The sequence below is a fragment of the Lampris incognitus genome, chromosome 16 (genome assembly GCF_029633865.1).
Source record: "Lampris incognitus isolate fLamInc1 chromosome 16, fLamInc1.hap2, whole genome shotgun sequence".
NCBI classification, from domain to species: Eukaryota; Metazoa; Chordata; class Actinopteri; order Lampriformes; family Lampridae; genus Lampris; species Lampris incognitus.
Window position 1 is genome coordinate 44,754,899 of NC_079226.1, and position 22,548 is coordinate 44,777,446.

Here is a 22,548-nt window from a genome sequence, read left to right on the forward strand (position 1 = left end):
TCATATTTGTTAGGCTTCTAGCAACAGAAACTGTAGTATGATCCCAGGGAAATACTTCAAACATGTTCTGTACAGCAGCTGAGTATGTACGTGAGTATGCACGCAAGTATGTACGTGAGGCAAAATGAAAACGGCATCTTGATATTGTTTTCAGTCCCAAATACGAAAAGGCCGATGACCACACGGGTGGAGGAGTCATGAACGGACACAGGATCTTCCCTGCAGGCGGACCCTGTGCTGCTTGGATCATATGCTGCTTGGATCATATGCTGCTTGGATGGGGAATAACCAGCACCGTTCAACACACATCACAAATTCCCAACCATGAGGGCTTGTAGGCCTGACCAGCAACATCCCAACTCAGATTCTCCTTGATAGGCACAGCATTGTGCTTCTATGTCCAGTATGCGTAATAAGGATTCAGTAACTGGAGGTTTGTTGTAGTAGTGTTTAATGCTACCTGTAAGTTACTGCGGTAGTGTTTCACGGTGAAGTGAATACTACCTGTAAGTTACTGTAGTAGTGTTTCATGGTGAAGTGAGTACTACCTTAAGTTACTGTAGTAGTGTTTCATGGTGAAGTGAATGATGCCTGTAAGTTACTGTAGTAGTGTTTAATGGTGAAGTGAATGCTGCCTGTAAGTTACTGTAGTAGTGTTTAATGGTGAAGTGAATGCTGCCTGTAAGTTACTGTAGTAGTGTTTAATGGTGAAGTGAATGCTGCCTGTAAGTTACTGTAGTAGTGTTTAATGGTGAAGTGAATGCTGCCTGTAAGTTACTGTAGTAGTGTTTCATGGTGAAGTGAATGCTGCCTGTAAGTTACTGTAGTAGTGTTTCATGGTGAAGTGAATGCTGCCTGTAAGTTACTGTGGTAGTGTTTCATGGTGAAGTGAATACTACCTGTAAGTTACTGTAGTAGTGTTTCATGGTGAAGTGAATACTACCTGTAAGTTACTGTGGTAGTGTTTCACGGTGAAGTGAATACTACCTGTAAGTTACTGTAGTAGTGTTTCATGGTGAAGTGAATGCTGCCTGTAAGTTACTGTGGTAGTGTTTCATGGTGAAGTGAATACTACCTGTAAGTTACTGTAGTAGTGTTTCATGGTGAAGTGAATACTACCTGTAAGTTACTGTAGTAGTGTTTCACGGTGAAGTGAATACTACCTGTAAGTTACTGTAGTAGTGTTTCACGGTGAAGTGAATACTACCTGTAAGTTACTGTAGTAGTGTTTCATGGTGAAGTGAATGCTGCCTGTAAGTTACTGTAGTAGTGTTTCACGGTGAAGTAAATACTACCTGTAAGTTACTGTAGTAGTGTTTCACGGTGAAGTAAATACTACCTGTAAGTTACTGTAGTAGTGTTTCACGGTGAAGTAAATACTACCTGTAAGTTACTGTAGTAGTGTTTCACGGTGAAGTAAATGCTGCCTGTAAGTTACTGTAGTAGTGTTTCACGGTGAAGTAAATGCTGCCTGTAAGTTACTGTAGTAGTGTTTCACGGTGAAGTAAATACTGCCTGTAAGTTACTGTAGTAGTGTTTCATGGTGAAGTGAATGCTACCTGTAAGTTACTGTAGTAGTGTTTCATGGTGAAGTGAATACTACCTGTAAGTTACTGTAGTAGTGTTTCATGGTGAATACTACCTGTAACCTACTGTAGTAGTGTTTCATGGTGAAGTGAATACTACCTGTAAGCTACTGGTACAATATCCACCATTCATGCCCTTCGTCAGTGGTTCGGGCCTTGAAGGTTTCTGACCAAAAGCTCGCAAATAAAACAAAAAGATTCTTGCACAGATTTGTGTGTGTGGATGCTCTTTTCATACAATATCACAACATTTCAACTTCATAACATTTGCCTTGATGTTGTTAAAGGAATTAGCAAACATTAATAAAAATGTAACTTCACAGTATTAAGTGCACCCAAAGTTTATTAATAGAAAAGAAGCCGAGTTAGGACATAAATTAAGCAGACAGACAGCCGGTACATTGTACAGACAGGAATCAAACATGGTATCGTCAGTGTCACAGATCACATGTAGCTTAAGCAGCCAGAGGTGTGTGCTGGTGTGAAGGAACCCAGACTGGTGCTTCTGCAGCGGAGCAGCTCCTCAGGCCACCTCCACCACCTGCCTCAGCTCCTCCACCAGGGGAACCAGCTCCTTCTCCAGAGTGATGATCAAACCTGTCAGAACAAACAGGTTCAGACAACCTTCATGCACCGTCACACAACTTCTTACAGACGATTTGGTCGTCCGGTCAACATGGTGGACCCATGATGTCCAAACATGGGTGGGCCTACACTGCTTTACGCCAACCTTCAACCACCAGGGTTTGTACCAGCACAGGCCGAACACAGTACAAATGCAGTACATAACACGGTACATATGCAGTACATAACAAAGTACCTATGCAGTACATATGCAGTACATAATGTAGTAGATATACAGTACATAACAGTACATATGCAGTACATAACACAGTACATGTGCAGTACAGAACATAGTGCATATGAACTGATACAAGCTACACAGTCCCTTAAAAAAACTGATGAATCTGCATGATTAATATGGTCTAAGAATAAAAATGAGTGCAAAATGTTACTATTTCCATCCATCCACCAATCCATCCATCCATCCATCCATCCACACAGAGGACGATCTGGGACGACCCCCAAGGTTGGACTACCCCAGGGCTCAAACCCAGGGCCTTCTTGGTGTGAGGTGACCGTGCTAACCACTGTGCCACCGTGCTGCCCCATATTAATTAACGTAACTATTTCAATTCCTCTCTAACAGGCAATATAAACAATGCAACTTTCTTGTACTGTGGTACTCTCAAAATGCAGTATAATGCCTGTGTGTTTACACAGTAACATGAGTGAGTTAAACTGGCTCAGCTGTACAAGATTTACAATTTGTGTCGTTGTTTAAGCAAAAAAAAAAAAGGGGAAAAAAACAGAACAAACTTCGACACAGCACAGCCAATCCGAAAGATGCAGTCACTCAGGTGAGTTTACTAGCTGCTCTAGTAACACACCTGAAGGTCTGCCCTGACCCCTGCTGGACTGTATTAATAACACACCTGAAGATCTGCCCTGACCCCTGCTGGACTGTATTAATAACACACCTGAAGATCTGCCCTGACCCCTGCTGGACTGTATTAATAACACACCTGAAGATCTGCCCTGACCCCTGCTGGACTGTATTAATAACACACCTGAAGACCTGCCCAGACCCCTGCTGGACTGTATTAACAACACAGCTGAAGACCTGCCCAGACCCCTGCTGGACTGTATTAATAACACAGCTGAAGACCTGCCCAGACCACTGCTGGACTGTATTAATAACACACCTGAAGATCTGCCCTGACCCCTGCTGGACTGTATTAATAACACAGCGGAAGATCTGCCCTGACCCCTGCTGGACTGTATCAGCAACACACCTGAAGATCTGCCCTGACCACTGCTGGACTGTATTAATAAACCTGAAGATCTGCCCTGACCCCTGCTGGACTGTATTAACAACACAGCTGAAGACCTGCCCAGACCACTACTGGACTGTATTAAAAACACAGCTGAAGACCTGCCCAGACCACTGCTGGACTGTATTAATAACACACCTGAAGACCTGCCCTGACCACTGCTGGACTGTAATTAATAACACACCTGAAGACCTACCCAGACCCCTGCTGGACTGTATTAATAACACACCTGAAGATCTGCCCTGACCCCTGCTGGACTGTATTAACAACACACCTGAAGATCTGCCCAGACCACTGCTGGACTGTATTCCATGTGAGAAACATCAGCACAGCATCTGTACTTTTCTTTTATAAAGCAGGGCTTCTAAACTTCACAGTGTTTGTACCTGTGTTGGCAGTCCTGCTGGCGATGAAACTGATGACCAGGGGTAACCGGTTGAACTGCACGAGCTGTTTGACAAAGAAATAACACATGGTTCGCCAACACTGAACACTTCATGAGAATAATTACTACGTATGCTTTTTAATTTCTACGCTATTGATTAAATATCGCTAACCCTTTTTTTTTGGGGGGGGGGATTTTCCCTTTTTCTCCCAATTACACTTGGCCAATTACCCCACTCTTCCGAGCTGTCCCGGTCGCTGCTCCACCCCCTCTGCTGATCCGGGGAGGGCTGCAGTCTACCACATGTCTCCTCCGATACATGTGGAGTCGCCAGCCGCTTCTTTTACACCTGGCAGTGAGGAGTTTCACCAGGTGGACATAGTGCGTGGGAGGATCACGCTATTCCCCCAGTTCTCCCTCCCCCCGAACAGGTGCCCCGACTGACCAGAGGAGGCACTAGTGCAGTGACCAGGACACCTACCCACATCCGGCTTCCCACCTGCAGACACGGCCAATTGTGCTTGTAGGGACGCCTGACCAAGCTGGAGGTAACACGGGGATTCGAACCGGCGATCCCCGTGTTCGTAGGCAACAGAATAGACTGCCACACTACCCAGAGGCCCCAGTTTAATACTTTGGATGGAACTGTCTCAACGTCATGTGATTTGAAAATGTCAGTGAGACTGCAGAAACTCTCGTGTAAAAACATCACATCTTTAAAAGATGGTATTACCACCAACATATGGAACAGGTCTTCAAAAACCTTTCCAGTCTGTCTACCTTCAAGGACACATTACATGAAAGCATAACTAAGTTTCATGTATGCAGTACATGTAGGTATTTAGACACTTTGGATCATCAGATGAGTGTGAACAGTGAGATGACACCACCCACCTGGTAGGTGTTGTAGTAGCAGATGATGCTCTTGTTTTTGGACAGGCCCAGCTTACTGCCCTGATCGGTGGCCAGAGCAAAGGTGGACAGGAAGCCAGGTCGCAGAGCGTATTCAGGTGCATTATCATTGGCAACTAAAGCAGATGTGGAACAACAACATCTCAACTTTATATGTACAAATCCTGCATCAAACATGACTCATTTCTCACATTCATGACCTTCATGCTTCTTCAAACCATGGCACTGCTTGTAAAGCCTCCTACACACTGTGTGATTTCAGCAGTCCTATAAGTTTACTGCAAGCCACAGTGTGTGTCATGGATCTAATAAACTCGGGTACGACATCAAGTGTGAGTACGTAGACTGTACCATGATAACACTACTGAATCACATCAAGTGTGATGTGTGTAGACTGTACCATGATAACACTACACTGTACGATAATAACACTACTGAATCACATCAAGTGTCATGTATGTGGACTGTACCATGATAACTCTACTGAATCACATCAAGTGTGATGTATGTAGACTGTACCATGACAACACTACTGAATCACATCAAGTGTGAGGTATGTAGACTGTACCATAACATTACTGAATCACATCAAGTGTGATGTATGTAGACTGTACCATGATAACACTACTGAATCACATCAAGTGTGATGTATGTAGACTGTACCATGATAACACTACTGAATCACATCAAGTGTGAGGTATGTAGACTGTACCATGATAACACTACTGAATCACATCAAGTGTGATGCATGTAGACTGTACCATGATAACACTACTGAATCACATCAAGTGTCATGTATGTAGACTGTACCATGATAACAGTACTGAATCACATCAAGTGTGATATATGTAGACTGTACCATGATAACTCTACTCAATCACATCAAGTGTGATGTATGTAGACTGAACCATGATGACACTACTGAATCACATCAAGTGTGATATATGTAGACTGTACCATGATAACTCTACTCAATCACATCAAGTGTGATGTATGTAGACTGAACCATGATGACACTACTGAATCACATCAAGTGTGATGTATGTAGACTGTACCATGTTAACACTACTGAAATCACATCAAGTGTGATGCATGTAGACTGTACCATGATACTGAATCACAGGCTACGACGCAAGTCTATAAAAACATCATCAGTGTGCGTGCCGCATCAGTGGGTCATCAATCTACGCCACTGGTAGAGCAGCATGATGCCAAGAAGGAATCGAGTCCTTTCAATAGTCGCCGCAGCTCGTTTTGTTGCTCGTTGTGTTGAATCCATGGCATTTGGGTCACATATACTAACAGTGTGTTTGTTTGTGTTTAGCGCCAGCAAAGATTGTGCGTGGCGTTGATCAGTGCGTCATTTCCTGCTGCATTTCTATTGGTTGTTAGTAGACATAGGTCATAGCAGCAGTCACGTTGTGAGATGGTCAGCCTATATTTCTGACACTGTCAGACTTTTGTCCCAGGTTATCTTCAGTCGCAGGACCGTAATAACGGCCGTCTTTGATCCTGTCTCACAGTGCGACGTAGGACCACCGTTTTGGAGCCACAACCAAAGACATCACCACATTTAGTCACCTTTCATCTGAGACAGCCCACATCACACAGTGTGTAGGAGGCTTTCTTTCGGGTAAAGAACGGTTCACCTGGTGAAAGAACGAGGTGGGAGAGGAGTTGCCCAGGACAGCTGATAATACTCCAGTGGAAGCACAGTTTGATAATGGGGAGTGCAGCTCTGATAAGCGTGGCAGTACAGATGTGGAAAAGGGTTCTACTGCAGAAGTTGATGAGGCTTTGCATCTGTTAACTGACACAGCCCAGAGTGACCATGTGTGCTTAAGCCCGCCGAGTGGTGCAGGGGATACGAGAAGATGGAGTTTTCACTTGTTCATTTCAACAGGTTTCCTATCCATTATTTCACTCTGGCAGGGAGTACTTTACCATATCAATTGCAGTTGTTTGTATGTTCAATACAGTTAAACTATAACTGCATTACTTTTAGATAGAAATGCCTTGTTTTTTTAGCAAATGTATTGATTACAATACATCTGGGGTGGGGGGGGGGTATTTTAATTTACCCAAGGGGGGTGGGACTAACACGTTTTGGAACCACTGGCTTAAACTATCCATTTGTGCTTTTAACCCAAGTTATCAATGTAAAGTACAGTACAAGAAAGATTGGATGTGTTGCCTTGTTGGAAAAACTGACAACATCTGTGCTAACATCACTTACCTGACTGCAGCAATGCACATCTGTACAGGTCAACGCTCCACACTGTAGTGTCATTGACAAACATTTTGTTTCCGCAGCAAGTTTAACTAAGTAGTTGGTAGAATTTCTTGGAAGCTAAATTTTACTAACTGATCAACACTGTCAACCTGGTGCTTCATGCTGGCTATGAGGTTAAATGTAAACCTGGTGCTTCATACTGGCTGTGGGGTTAAATGTAAACCTGGTGCTTCATATTGGCTATGAGGTTAAATGTAAACCTGGTGCTTCATACTGGCTATGGGGTTAAATGTAAACCTGGTGCTTCATGCTGGCTATGGGGTTAAATGTAAACCTGGTGCTTCATGCTGGCTATGGGGTTAAATGTAAACCTGGTGCTTCATGCTGGCTATGAGGTTAAATGTAAACCTGGTGCGTCATGCTGGCTATGAGGTTAAATGTAAACCTGGTGCTTCATACTGGCTGTGGGGTTAAATGTAAACCTGGTGCTTCATGCTGGCTATGGGGTTAAATGTAAACCTGGTGCTTCATGCTGGCTATGAGGTTAAATGTAAACCTGGTGCGTCATGCTGGCTATGGGGTTAAATGTAAACCTGGTGCTTCATGCTGGCTATGGGGTTAAATGTAAACCTGGTGCTTCATGCTGGCTATGGGGTTAAATGTAAACCTGGTGCTTCATGCTGGCTATGAGGTTAAATGTAAACCTGGTGCTTCATGCTGGCTGTGGGGTTAAATGTAAACCTGGTGCTTCATACTGGCTATGAGGTTAAATGTAAACCTGGTGCTTCATGCTGGCTATGGGGTTAAATGTAAACCTGGTGCGTCATGCTGGCTATGAGGTTAAATGTAAACCTGGTGCTTCATGCTGGCTATGAGGTTAAATGTAAACCTGGTGCTTCATACTGGCTGTGGGGTTAAATGTAAACCTGGTGCTTCATGCTGGCTATGAGGTTAAATGTAAACCTGGTGCTTCATGCTGGCTATGAGGTTAAATGTAAACCTGGTGCGTCATGCTGGCTATGGGGTTAAATGTAAACCTGGTGCTTCATGCTGGCTATGAGGTTAAATGTAAACCTGGTGCTTCATACTGGCTGTGGGGTTAAATGTAAACCTGGTGCTTCATACTGGCTATGAGGTTAAATGTAAACCTGGTGCTTCATACTGGCTATGGGGTTAAATGTAAACCTGGTGCTTCATACTGGCTATGGGGTTAAATGTAAACCTGGTGCTTCAAGCTGGCTATGAGGGTTTTTTTGGAGTGTTCCCCCTTTTTCCCCCGTTGTATCCGGCCAATTACCCCACTCTTCCGAGCCATCCCGGTCTCTGCTCCACCCCCTCTGCCGATCCGGGGAGGGCTGCAGACTACCACGTCTCCTCCGATACATACGGAGACACCAGCCCCTTCTTTTCACCTGACAGTGAGGAGTTTCACCAGGGGGACGCAGTGTGTGGGAGGATCATGCTATTCCTCCCAGTCTCCCCACCAGAGGAGGCGCAAGTGCAGCGACCAGTACACATACCTACACCCGGCTTCCCACCCAGAGACACGGCCAATTGTGTCTGTAGGGATGCGTGATGAAGCCGGAGGTAACACGGGGATTCAAACTGGCGATCCCCGTGTTGGTAGGCAATGGAATAGACCACTACGCTACCTGGACACCAAGTTGATGAGGCTTTTAATCTGTGAAGTGACACAGGCCAGAGTGACCATGTGTGCTTAAACCCGCCAGGTGGTGCAGGGGATATGAGAAGATGGGAGTTTTCACTTGTTCATTTCAGCAGGTTTCAAATCTGTATTTTGGCAACGACATCAAGTGGAAATGCAACGCTGGGGTGCTCGTTTAATGCATCCTTGCAAATGAGATGACATAAGACAGAATTTGTTCGGTTAACGAGACGAGCTGCCGCTATATTATTGTAAGACCTATATATAAACCAGCCCGTACGAGAGAGCTGCTGGGGAAGTTTGTAGAAGAAGCAACCTTCTATACGAGGGCTTGCCATACACCCAGGTCAACAACCTTCTATATGAGGGGTTGCCATACACCCAGGTCAACAACCTTCTATATGAGGGGTTGCCATACACCCAGGTCAACAACCTTCTATACGAGGGCTTGCCATACACCCAGGTCAACAACCTCCTATATGAGGGGTTGCCATACACTCAGGTCAACAACCTTCTATATGACGGGTTGCCATACACCCAGGTCAACAACCTTCTATATGAGGGGTTGCCATACACCCAGGTCAACAACCTTCTATATCACGGGTTGCCATACACTCAGGTCAACAACCTCCTATATGATGGGTTGCCAACACCCAGGTCAACAACTTTCTATATGACGGGTTGCCATACACCCAGGTCAACAACCTCCTATATGACGGGTTGCCATACACCCAGGTCAACAACCTTCTATATGAGGGGTTGCCATACACCCAGGTCAACAACCTTCTATATCACGGGTTGCCATACACTCAGGTCAACAACCTCCTATATGATGGGTTGCCAACACCCAGGTCAACAACTTTCTATATGACGGGTTGCCATACACCCAGGTCAACAACCTCCTATATGACGGGTTGCCATACACTCAGGTCAACAACCTTCTATATGACGGGTTGCCATACACTCAGGTCAACAACCTCCTATATGATGGGTTGCCATACACCCAGGTCAACAACCTTCTATATGACGGGTTGCCATACACCCAGGTCAACAACCATCTATATGAAGGGTTGCCATACACCCAGGTCAACAAGAGTGAGAGGGAAGTGAGCAGAACAGGAGGTCTTACCTTTGATAACTGGGACGCCGTCCCTGTCCGTCACCACAATAGCATGAAGACCTTCAATACTAGTGGAGAACAGACAACATGTTAGCATTCTGTAGCCAGCAGAACAAGAAGCCACAAAAACATTAGTTCCTAGCAAAACAAACAAAACCTCAACAAATGTTGATACAGAAAACCAGACGCACAGACATGAACCTACAACATACACATGTAAATATCAACAAGCACATAAAACATCTGTTGTTTAACCTCTTACAAGCACTATAATGGTCCAGGTATTTTAATTTACATTTAATTACTTTAATTAATCAATCAATTAATTAATTAATTTTTAGTTAATTTTATTTTTTCCCCCTCAAAACTCAGCAGGTATGGACAGCATTGGAGATCAGAACAACGTGCTCTCTCTCTGTCTCTCTCTGTCTCTGTCAATTCAATTCAATTCAATTCAGTATGTGCTTTATCGGCATGACATACGTTTGTGTACATATTGCCAAAGCATGTCAAACAAGCTCTCTCTCTTTCTCTTTGAAGAGTAGATTTTAATTATGACAGAGCTCTGTGGTGTTATAACGGGGTGCTGTGTTCGACCATAAAGGATGAGCTGGTTTCTGCTGCAGAGCAGGATAAAAGGGTCTTACCTGTTTTTTATGTTTTGAGTTGTTGTTGAACGATTGTTTTTGGGATCGTTAAAAGATGCATATTGAGTGTTTGTAATTTGACAAATATTGTTTATATGTTTAGAAAGATTTCAAGTCTGTTTTCTGTTAAATAAAGACGTGTTAAAATTCAAAACAATTATCTGTGTCTGTCTCTTTCTCTCTGTCTCTCTCTCTCTCTGTCTGTCTCTCTCTCTCTCTGTCTGTCTGTCTGTCTGTCTCTTTCTCTGTCTCTCTCTCTCAGCCTTAACTTCCCCATCGCTTTCCATAAATCAGGAAGAGGCTGACAAGAAATGAGAGTAAATAAGATGTGTAACTGAAGTTCTGTCAGTAAACACATGTAAAGTTGATTGTTAAGTAAATACATTTCAGATATAAACAGTGCACAGTCGGCCCAAAATCCACTCACATTTTACTTCCAAAATGATCAAAGTAATCACCCATCCATCCGTTATCCATCATCCATCATCCAAACCGCTTATCCTGCTCTCAGGGATGCTGGAGCCTATCCCAGCAGCCACTGGGCAGCAGGCAGGGAGACACCCTGGACAGGCTGCCAAGCCATCACAGGGCGCACACACACACACACACACACACACACACACACACACACACACACACACACACACACACACCTAGGGACAATGTAGTACGGCCGGGTCACCTGACCTATATGTCTTTGGACTGTGGGAGGAAACCGGAGCCCCCGGAGGAAACCCACGCAGACACGGGGAGAACATGCAAACTCCACACAGAGGACGACCCCCAAGGTTGGACTACCCCGAGGCTCGAACCCAGGACCTTCTTGCTGTGAGGTGACTGCGCTAACCACTGCACCACCGTGCTGCCCCAACCAAATGAACCTTCCAAAAAAAAAAAAAAGTAGTGAAACGAATAACTCCTGAGCCTTGCAATGACTGAATGACCACAATGACCAAGTGACATCTGAGGGCTGGCTTTTCGAGGCGAAGCTTGAACTCCCTCTGCACCCAAAGATAGGTAAGGACAGTAACATCCTCCCTTTCACACTGTGACATCTATACAAATACCCTGGTTTATGCCCTATAACAGCAGGACTATAGCGCTGAAGGGGAAAGGGAGTACGGCGTACTTGCTGAGGCCCATCATTAACCTCACCCACCAGCCTTGCAGCACACTGACAACAGAAAAGACAAACCAGGCAACATTTTCCTGTCATTTAACTGATCAACCTGATTTGATGTCCATGTTGCTTTAACTAACTGGATCTGTACCGTCTACTCTGCACTGACAGCACGTTTTTGTATTTCACGCCAATTACACACATTTGAACTGGAACCGAATTGTTTTCCATAGGGCAAAACTTTTAGTCAAATGAAAAATATGGTTCATACCTTGGCAACTGTTTGTAGAGATATCTTCTCAAATCCTGCAATGAATGCACGTTAGAACTTATCCAGATTACAACCGCTGCCCTTCGTAAATCCAAACTACATATAAACAGTAACGACTGTGTCTATATGGACTCAGCATGGTAGAATCAGCTTGTAAGGTGCGACAGCACATTGCACTTCTCAAACCCATCTCAGGATGGGCATCGCAAACTACTGCAAGCTATAAATACTGAAGCTATAAATACTGAAGCTGTATATACTGAAGCTATATATATGGAAGCTCTATAAATACTGAAGCTGTATATACTGAAGCTATAAATACTGAAGCTGTATATACTGAAGCTGTAAATACTGAAGCTGTATATACTGAAGCTGTATATATTGAAGCTATAAATACTGAAGCTGTATATACTGAAGCTCTATAAATACTGAAGCTGTATATACTGAAGCTCTATAAATACTGAAGCTGTATATACTGAAGCTGTAAATACTGAAGCTGTATATACTGAAGCTGTAAATACTGAAGCTATAAATACTGAAGCTGTATATACTGAAGCTCTATAAATACTGAAGCTGTATATACTGAAGCTCTATAAATACTGAAGCTATATATATGGAAGCTCTATAAATACTGAAGCTGTATATACTGAAGCTATAAATACTGAAGCTGTATATACTGAAGCTGTAAATACTGAAGCTGTATATACTGAAGCTATAAATACTGAAGCTGTATATACTGAAGCTATAAATACTGAAGCTACATATACTGAGGCTATATATAATGAAGCTGTATATACTGAAGCTATAAATACTGAAGCTACATATACTGAGGCTATATATACTGAAGCTGTATATACTGAAGCTATAAATACTGAAGCTGTATATACTGAAGCTATAAATACTGAAGCTGTATATACTGAAGCTATATATACTGAAGCTGTATATACTGAAGCTATAAATACTGAAGCTGTATATACTGAAGCTATAAATACTGAAGCTATATATACTGAGGCTATATATACTGAAGCTATAAATAATGAAGCTCTAAAAACTGAAGCTATATACACTCAACCTATACATACTGTAATGTGAGGTTTCAGACATTTGTTCATATATGTCAATGTGTTTGTATTTGTCCCTACTGAAATAAACTGTAACTAACTAATCATCATGTCACTGTGCAGAAAATAAATAAACTATGACTAACTAATCATGACGTCACTATGCAGAAAATAAAGTATAACTAACTAATCATGACATCGCTATGCAGAAAACAATTGAAGACTGGTGACGAGGCATGCTTACATCAGCCATGGTGGCCAGCGTCCCAAGCTGTGGGGTGAGAAGACAAGGTAGTGGTTGGACAACCTTTACTGGAATGAAGTTATGTTCTAGTTAGATGTTCCAGTTAGAACATTTTTTATTGTTATTGTTTCTAAAGTGAATTAAAGTAGGTAAACATGTTGAGTAATTAACAAGTAAGCGAACCTAACCAAAGCCACGAGCCTTAACTACTAGTCTTACTACCTCGAGCATGGAAAATCACTGTCATAAAACCATTTAATATGATGGACGTTACCTCGTATGGATTAAATATATAAATAAAATTAACATAAACAGCTTAATATGATGGACGTCACCTCGTATGGATTAGATATATAAACTAACATAAAACAGTTTGATATGATGGACGTTACCTCGTAAGGATTAGAGATATAAACTACCATAAAACAGTTTGATATGATGGACGTTACCTCGTAAGGATTAGATATATAAACTAACATAAAACAGTTTGATACGATGGACGTTACCTCGTATGGACTAGATATATAAACTAACATAAAACAGTTTGATATGATGGACGTTACCACATAGGGATTAGATATATAAACTAACATAAAACAGTTTGATATGATAGACGTTACCTCGTATGGATTAGATATATAAACTACTATAAAACAGTTTGATATGATGGACGTTACCTCGTATGGATTAGATATATAAACTACTATAAAACAGTTTGATATGATGGACGTTACCTCGTACGGATTAGATATATAAACTAACATAAAACAGTTTGATATGATGGACGTTACCTCGTACGGATTAGATATATAAACTAACATAAAACAGTTTGATATGATGGACGTTACCTCGTAAGGATTAGAGATATAAACTACCATAAAACAGTTTGATATGATGGACGTTACCTCGTACGGATTAGATATATAAACTAACATAAAACAGTTTGATATGATGGACGTTACCTCGTAGGGATTAGATATATAAACTAACATAAAACAGTTTGATATGATGGACGTTACCACGTAGGGATTAGATATATAAACTAACATAAAACAGTTTGATATGATGGACGTTACCACGTAGGGATTAGATATATAAACTAACATAAAAACGTTTGATATGATGGACGTTACCTCGTACGGATTAGATATATAAACTAACATAAAACAGTTTGATATGATGGACGTTACCACGTAGGGATTAGATATATAAACTAACATAAAACAGTTTGATATGATGGACGTTACCTCGTAAGGATTAGATATATAAACTAACATAAAACAGTTTGATATGATGGACGTTACCACGTAGGGATTAGATATATAAACTAACATAAAACAGTTTGATATGATGGACGTTACCTCGTACGGATTAGATATATAAACTAACATAAAACAGTTTGATATGACGGACGTTACCTCATAGGGATTAGATATATAAACTAACATAAAACAGTTTGATATGATGGACGTTACCTCGTATGGATTAGATATATAAACTAACAAAACAGTTTGATATGATGGACGTTACCTCGTAAGGATTAGATATATAAACTAACAAAACAGTTTGATATGATGGACGTTACCTCGTAAGGATTAGATATATAAACTAACATAAAACAGTTTGATATGATGGACGTTACCTCGTACGGATTAGATATATAAACTAACATAAAACAGTTTGATATGATGGACGTTACCTCGTACGGATTAGATATATAAACTAACATAAAACAGTTTGATATGATGGACGTTACCACGTAGGGATTAGATATATAAACTAACATAAAACAGTTTGATATGATGGACGTTACCTCGTATGGATTAAATATATAAACTAACATAAAACAGTTTGATATGATGGACGTTACCTGGTATGGATTAGATATATAAACTAACATAAAACAGTTTTATATGATGGACGTTACCACGTAGGGATTAGATATATAAACTAACATAAAACAGTTTTATATGATGGACGTTACCTGGTATGGATTAGATATATAAACTAACATAAAACAGTTTGATATGATGGACGTTACCTCGTAAGGATTAGATATATAAACTAACATAAAACAGTTTGATATGATGGACGTTACCTCGTACGGATTAGATATATAAACTAACATAAAACAGTTTGATATGATGGACGTTACCTCGTAAGGATTAGATATATAAACTAACATAAAACAGTTTGATATGATGGACGTTACCTCGTACGGATTAGATATATAAACTAACATAAAACAGTTTGATATGATGGACGTTACCTCGTACGGATTAGATATATAAACTAACATAAAACAGTTTGATATGATGGACGTTACCTCGTACGGATTAGATATATAAACTAACATAAAACAGTTTGATGTGATGGACGTTACCTCGTACGGATTAGATATATAAACTAACATAAAACAGTTTGATATGATGGACGTTACCTCGTAGGGATTAGATATATAAACTAACATAAAACAGTTTGATATGATGGACGTTACCTCGTACGGATTAGATATATAAACTAACATAAAACAGTTTGATATGATGGACGTTACCTCGTAAGGATTAGATATATAAACTAACATAAAACAGTTTGATATGATGGACGTTACCTCGTACGGATTAGATATATAAACTAACATAAAACAGTTTGATATGATGGACGTTACCTCGTAAGGATTAGATATATAAACTAACATAAAACAGTTTGATATGATGGACGTTACCTCGTAAGGATTAGATATATAAACTAACATAAAACAGTTTGATATGATGGACGTTACCTCGTAAGGATTAGATATATAAACTAACATAAAACAGTTTGATATGATGGACGTTACCTCGTAAGGATTAGATATATAAACTAACATAAAACAGTTTGATATGATGGACGTTACCACGTAGGGATTAGATATATAAACTAACATAAAACAGTTTGATATGATGGACGTTACCTCGTACGGATTAGATATATAAACTAACATAAAACAGTTTGATATGATGGACGTTACCTCGTAAGGATTAGATATATAAACTAACATAAAACAGTTTGATATGATGGACGTTACCACGTAGGGATTAGATATATAAACTAACATAAAACAGTTTGATGTGATGGACGTTACCTCGTAAGGATTAGATATATAAACTAACATAAAACAGTTTGATATGATGGACGTTACCACGTAGGGATTAGATATATAAACTAACATAAAACAGTTTGATGTGATGGACGTTACCTCGTAAGGATTAGATATATAAACTAACATAAAACAGTTTGATGTGATGGACGTTACCTCGTAAGGATTAGATATATAAACTAACATAAAACAGTTTGATATGATGGACGTTACCACGTAGGGATTAGATATATAAACTAACATAAAACAGTTTGATATGATGGACGTTACCTCGTACGGATTAGATATATAAACTAACATAAAACAGTTTGATATGATGGACGTTACCTCATAGGGATTAGATATATAAACTAACATAAAACAGTTTGATATGATGGACGTTACCTCGTAGGGATTAGATATATAAACTAACATAAAACAGTTTGATATGATGGACGTTACCACGAAGGGATTAGATATATAAACTAACATAAAACAGTTTGATATGATGGACGTTACCTCGTAGGGATTAGATATATAAACTAACATAAAACAGTTTGATATGATGGACGTTACCTCGTATGGATTAGATATATAAACTAACATAAAACAGTTTGATATGATGGACGTTACCTCGTATGGATTAGATATATAAACTAACATAAAACAGTTTGATATGATGGACGTTACCTCATAGGGATTAGATATATAAACTAACATAAAACAGTTTGATATGATGGACGTTACCTCATAGGGATTAGATATATAAACTAACATAAAACAGTTTGATATGATGGACGTTACCTCGTACGGATTAGATATATAAACTAACATAAAACAGTTTGATATGATGGACGTTACCTCGTACGGATTAGATATATAAACTAACATAAAACAGTTTGATATGACGGACGTTACCTCGTAGGGATTAGATATATAAACTAACATAAAACAGTTTGATATGATGGACGTTACCTCGTAGGGATTAGATATATAAACTAACATAAAACAGCTTAATATGATGGACGTTACCTCGTAAGGATTAGATATATAAACTAACATAAAACAGTTTGATGTGATGGACGTTACCTCGTACGGATTAGATATATAAACTAACATAAAACAGTTTGATATGACGGACGTTACCTCGTACGGATTAGAGATATAAACTAACATAAAACAGTTTGATATGATGGACGTTACCACGTAGGGATTAGATATATAAACTAACATAAAACAGTTTGATATGATGGACGTTACCTCGTAAGGATTAGATATATAAACTAACATAAAACAGTTTTATATGATGGACGTTACCACGTAGGGATTAGATATATAAACTAACATAAAACAGTTTGATATGATGGACGTTACCTCATAGGGATTAGATATATAAATTAACATAAAACAGTTTGATATGATGGACGTTACCTCGTATGGATTAGATATATAAACTAACATAAAACAGTTTGATATGATGGACGTTACCTCGTACGTATTAGATATATAATCTAACATAAAACAGTTTGATATGACGGACGTTACCTCGTAGGGATTAGATATATAAACTAACATAAAACAGTTTGATATGATGGACGTTACCTCGTAAGGATTAGATATATAAACTAACATAAAACAGTTTGATATGACGGACGTTACCTCGTAAGGATTAGATATATAAACTAACATAAAACAGTTTGATATGATGGACGTTACCTCGTACGGATTAGATATATAAACTAACATAAAACAGTTTGATATGATGGACGTTACCTCGTACGGATTAGATATATAAACTAACATAAAACAGCTTAATATGATGGACGTTACCTCGTAAGGATTAGATATATAAACTAACATAAAACAGTTTGATATGATGGACGTTACCTCGTAAGGATTAGATATATAAACTAACATAAAACAGTTTGATGTGATGGACGTTACCTCGTACGGATTAGATATATAAACTAACATAAAACAGTTTGATATGACGGACGTTACCTCGTATGGATTAGATATATAAACTAACATAAAACAGTTTGATATGATGGACGTTACCTCGTACGGATTAGAGATATAAACTAACATAAAACAGTTTGATATGATGGACGTTACCTGGTATGGATTAGATATATAAACTAACATAAAACAGTTTTATATGATGGCCGTTACCACGTAGGGATTAGATATATAAACTAACATAAAACAGTTTGATATGATGGACGTTACCTCATAGGGATTAGATATATAAACTAACATAAAACAGTTTGATATGATGGACGTTACCTCGTATGGATTAGATATATAAACTAACATAAAACAGTTTGATATGATGGACGTTACCTCGTACGGATTAGATATATAAACTAACATAAAACAGTTTGATATGATGGACGTTACCTCATAGGGATTAGATATATAAACTAACATAAAACAGTTTGATATGATGGACGTTACCTCGTACGGATTAGATATATAAACTAACATAAAACAGTTTGATATGATGGACGTTACCTCGTAGGGATTAGATATATAAACTAACATAAAACAGTTTGATATGATGGACGTTACCTCGTACGGATTAGATATATAAACTAACATAAAACAGTTTGATATGATGGACGTTACCTTGTATGGATTAGATATATAAACTAACATAAAACAGTTTGATATGATGGACGTTACCTCGTATGGATTAGATATATAAACTAACATAAAACAGTTTGATATGATGGACGTTACCACGAAGGGATTAGATATATAAACTAACATAAAACAGTTTGATATGATGGACGTTACCTCGTATGGATTAGATATATAAACTAACATAAAACAGTTTGATAAGATGGACGTTACCTCGTAGGGATTAGATATATACACTACCGTTCAAAAGTTTGGGATCACCCAAACAATTTCGTGTTTTCCATGAAAAGTCACACTTATTCACCACCATATGTTGTGAAATGAATAGAAAATAGAGTCAAGACATTGACAAGGTTAGAAATAATGATTTGTATTTGAAATAAGATTTTTTTTACATCAAACTTTGCTTTCGTCAAAGAATCCTCCATTTGCAGCAATTACAGCATTGCAGACCTTTGGCATTCTAGCTGTTAATTTGTTGAGGTAATCTGGAGAAATTGCACCCCACGCTTCCAGAAGCAGCTCCCACAAGTTGGATTGGTTGGATGGGCACTTCTTTGAGCAGATTGAGTTTCTGGAGCATCACATTTGTGGGGTCAATTAAACGCTCAAAATGGCCAGAAAAAGAGAACTTTCATCTGAAACTCGACAGTCTATTCTTGTTCTTAGAAATGAAGGCTATTCCATGCGAGAAATTGCCAAGAAATTGAAGATTTCCTACACCGGTGTGTACTACTCCCTTCAGAGGACAGCACAAACAGGCTCTAACAGGTACTATTTAATGAAGATGCCAGTTGGGGACCTGTGAGGCGTCTGTTTCTCAAACTAGAGACTCTAATGTACTTATCTTCTTGCTCAGTTGTGCAACACGGCCTCCCACTTCTTTTTCTACTCTGGTTAGAGCCTGTTTGTGCTGTCCTCTGAAGGGAGTAGTACACACCGGTGTAGGAAATCTTCAATTTCTTAGCAATTTCTCACATGGAATAGCCTTCATTTCTAAGAACAAGAATAGACTGTCGAGTTTCAGATGAAAGTTCTCTTTTTCTGGCCATTTTGAGCGTTTAATTGACCCCACAAATGTGATGCTCCAGAAACTCAATCTGCTCAAAGAAGTGCCCATCCAACCAATCCAACTTGTGGGAGCTGCTTCTGGAAGCGTGGGGTGCAATTTCTCCAGATTACCTCAACAAATTAACAGCTAGAATGCCAAAGGTCTGCAATGCTGTAATTGCTGCAAATGGAGGATTCTTTGACAAAAGCAAAGTTTGATGTAAAAATAATCTTATTTCAAATACAAATCATTATTTCTAACCTTGTCAATGTCTTGACTCTATTTTCTATTCATTTCACAACATATGGTGGTGAATAAGTGTGACTTTTCATGGAAAACACAAAATTGTTTGGGTGATCCCAAACTTTTGAACGGTAGTGTAAACTAACATAAAACAGTTTGATATGATGGACGTTACCTCGTAGGGATTAGATATATAAACTAACATAAAACAGTTTGATATGATGGACGTTACCACGTAGGGATTAGATATATAAACTAACAAAACAGTTTGATATGATGGACGTTACCTCGTAAGGATTAGATATATAAACTAACATAAAACAGTTTGATATGATGGACGTTACCTCGTACGGATTAGATATATAAACTAACATAAAACAGTGTGATATGATGGACATTACCTTGTATGGATTAGATATATAAACTAACATAAAACAGTTTGATATGATGGACGTTACCTCGTATGGATTAAATATATAAACTAACATAAAACAGTTTGATATGATGGACGTTACCTGGTATGGATTAGATATATAAACTAACATAAAACAGTTTTATATGATGGACGTTACCACGTAGGGATTAGATATATAAACTAACATAAAACAGTTTGATATGATGGACGTTACCTCGTAAGGATTAGATATATAAACTAACATAAAACAGTTTGATATGATGGACGTTACCTCGTACAGATTAGATATATAAACTAACATAAAACAGTTTGATATGATGGACGTTACCTCGTAAGGATTAGATATATAAACTAACATAAAACAGTTTGATATGATGGACGTTACCTCGTACGGATTAGATATATAAACTAACATAAAACAGTTTGATATGATGGACGTTACCTCGTACGGATTAGATATATAAACTAACATAAAACAGTTTGATATGATGGACGTTACCTCGTAAGGATTAGATATATAAACTAACATAAAACAGTTTGATATGATGGACGTTACCACGTAGGGATTAGATATATAAACTAACATAAAACAGTTTGATATGATGGACGTTACCTCGTAAGGATTAGATATATAAACTAACATAAAACAGTTTGATATGATGGACGTTACCTCGTACGGATTAGATATATAAACTAACATAAAACAGTTTGATATGATGGACGTCACCTCGTAAGGATTAGATATATAAACTAACATAAAACAGTTTGATATGATGGACGTTACCTCGTAGGGATTAGATATATAAACTAACATAAAACAGTTTGATATGATGGACGTTACCTCGTAAGGATTAGATATATAAACTAACATAAAACAGTTTGATATGATGGACGTTACCTCGTAAGGATTAGATATATAAACTAACATAAAACAGTTTGATATGATGGACGTTACCTCGTACGGATTAGATATATAAACTAACATAAAACAGTTTGATATGATGGACGTTACCTCGTAAGGATTAGATATATAAACTAACATAAAACAGTTTGATATGATGGACGTTACCTCGTACGGATTAGATATATAAACTAACATAAAACAGTTTGATATGATGGACGTTACCTCGTACGAATTAGATATATAAACTAACATAAAACAGTTTGATATGATGGACGTTACCTCGTAAGGATTAGATATATAAACTAACATAAAACAGTTTGATATGATGGACGTTACCTCGTAGGGATTAGATATATAAACTAACATAAAACAGTTTGATATGATGGACGTTACCTCGTACGAATTAGATATATAAACTAACATAAAACAGTTTGATATGATGGACGTTACCTCGTAAGGATTAGATATATAAACTAACATAAAACAGTTTGATAATATGGACGTTACCTCGTACGGATTAGATATATAAACTAACATAAAACAGTTTGATATGATGGACGTTACCTCGTACGGATTAGAGATATAAACTAACATAAAACAGTTTGATATGATGGACGTTACCTGGTATGGATTAGATATATAAACTAACATAAAACAGTTTTATATGATGGACGTTACCACGTAGGGATTAGATATATAAACTAACATAAAACAGTTTGATATGATGGACGTTACCTCATAGGGATTAGATATATAAACTAACATAAAACAGTTTGATATGATGGACGTTACCTCGTAAGGATTAGATATATAAACTAACATAAAACAGTTTGATATGATGGACGTTACCTCGTAAGGATTAGATGTATATAAAGTAACAGCTGTTCGAGCCCCTGTATCTCCTCTGACCCGTTTCTCCAAACCTTCGCCCTCCTTCCTTAATGCTGGGCAATAGTCACGTGATGTTTTGTTTCCGGTTTAATCAGCTTTTTTTTCATAAATCTTTATTTACACCGTCAACACCCAAGCTGACA

General features: G+C 38.7%; 2 protein-coding genes across 2 annotated transcripts in view; one reads left to right on the forward strand and one right to left on the reverse strand.

Moving 5' to 3' along the window:
* The window catches only part of dapp1 (dual adaptor of phosphotyrosine and 3-phosphoinositides), a 30,712-nt gene extending 30,038 nt beyond the window's left edge, over nt 1-674 (forward strand). Inside the window, exon 9 of the mRNA XM_056295513.1 lies at nt 155-674. Coding sequence (XP_056151488.1) covers nt 155-178 — 24 coding nt within the window. The 3' untranslated portion in view covers nt 179-674. The remainder of the gene's footprint in view (nt 1-154) is intronic.
* A 1,211-nt stretch (nt 675-1,885) lies between these two features.
* On the reverse strand, nt 1,886-22,474 carry lamtor3 (late endosomal/lysosomal adaptor, MAPK and MTOR activator 3). The gene is made up of 7 exons (XM_056296060.1): nt 22,364-22,474; nt 13,141-13,167; nt 11,836-11,870; nt 9,807-9,865; nt 4,761-4,894; nt 3,868-3,931; nt 1,886-2,183 (listed from the first exon to the last, which is right to left on the reverse strand). The coding sequence occupies exons 2-7, from the start codon at nt 13,147-13,149 to the stop codon at nt 2,110-2,112; spliced, it is 375 nt and encodes a 124-aa protein (XP_056152035.1). The 5' UTR covers nt 13,150-13,167; nt 22,364-22,474; the 3' UTR covers nt 1,886-2,109.
* Between the last annotated feature and the right edge of the window lie 74 nt (nt 22,475-22,548).

Excerpts from the sequence above, each read along its gene's own strand:
- lamtor3 (XM_056296060.1), bottom strand. Across the intron at positions 9,866-11,835 it reads CTCTACAAACAGTTGCCAAG|TATTGAAGGTCTTCATGCTA; the intron begins GTATGAACCATA and ends GTTCTCCACTAG. Across the intron at positions 2,184-3,867 it reads CAGCAGGACTGCCAACACAG|GTTTGATCATCACTCTGGAG; the intron begins GTACAAACACTG and ends TTGTTCTGACAG.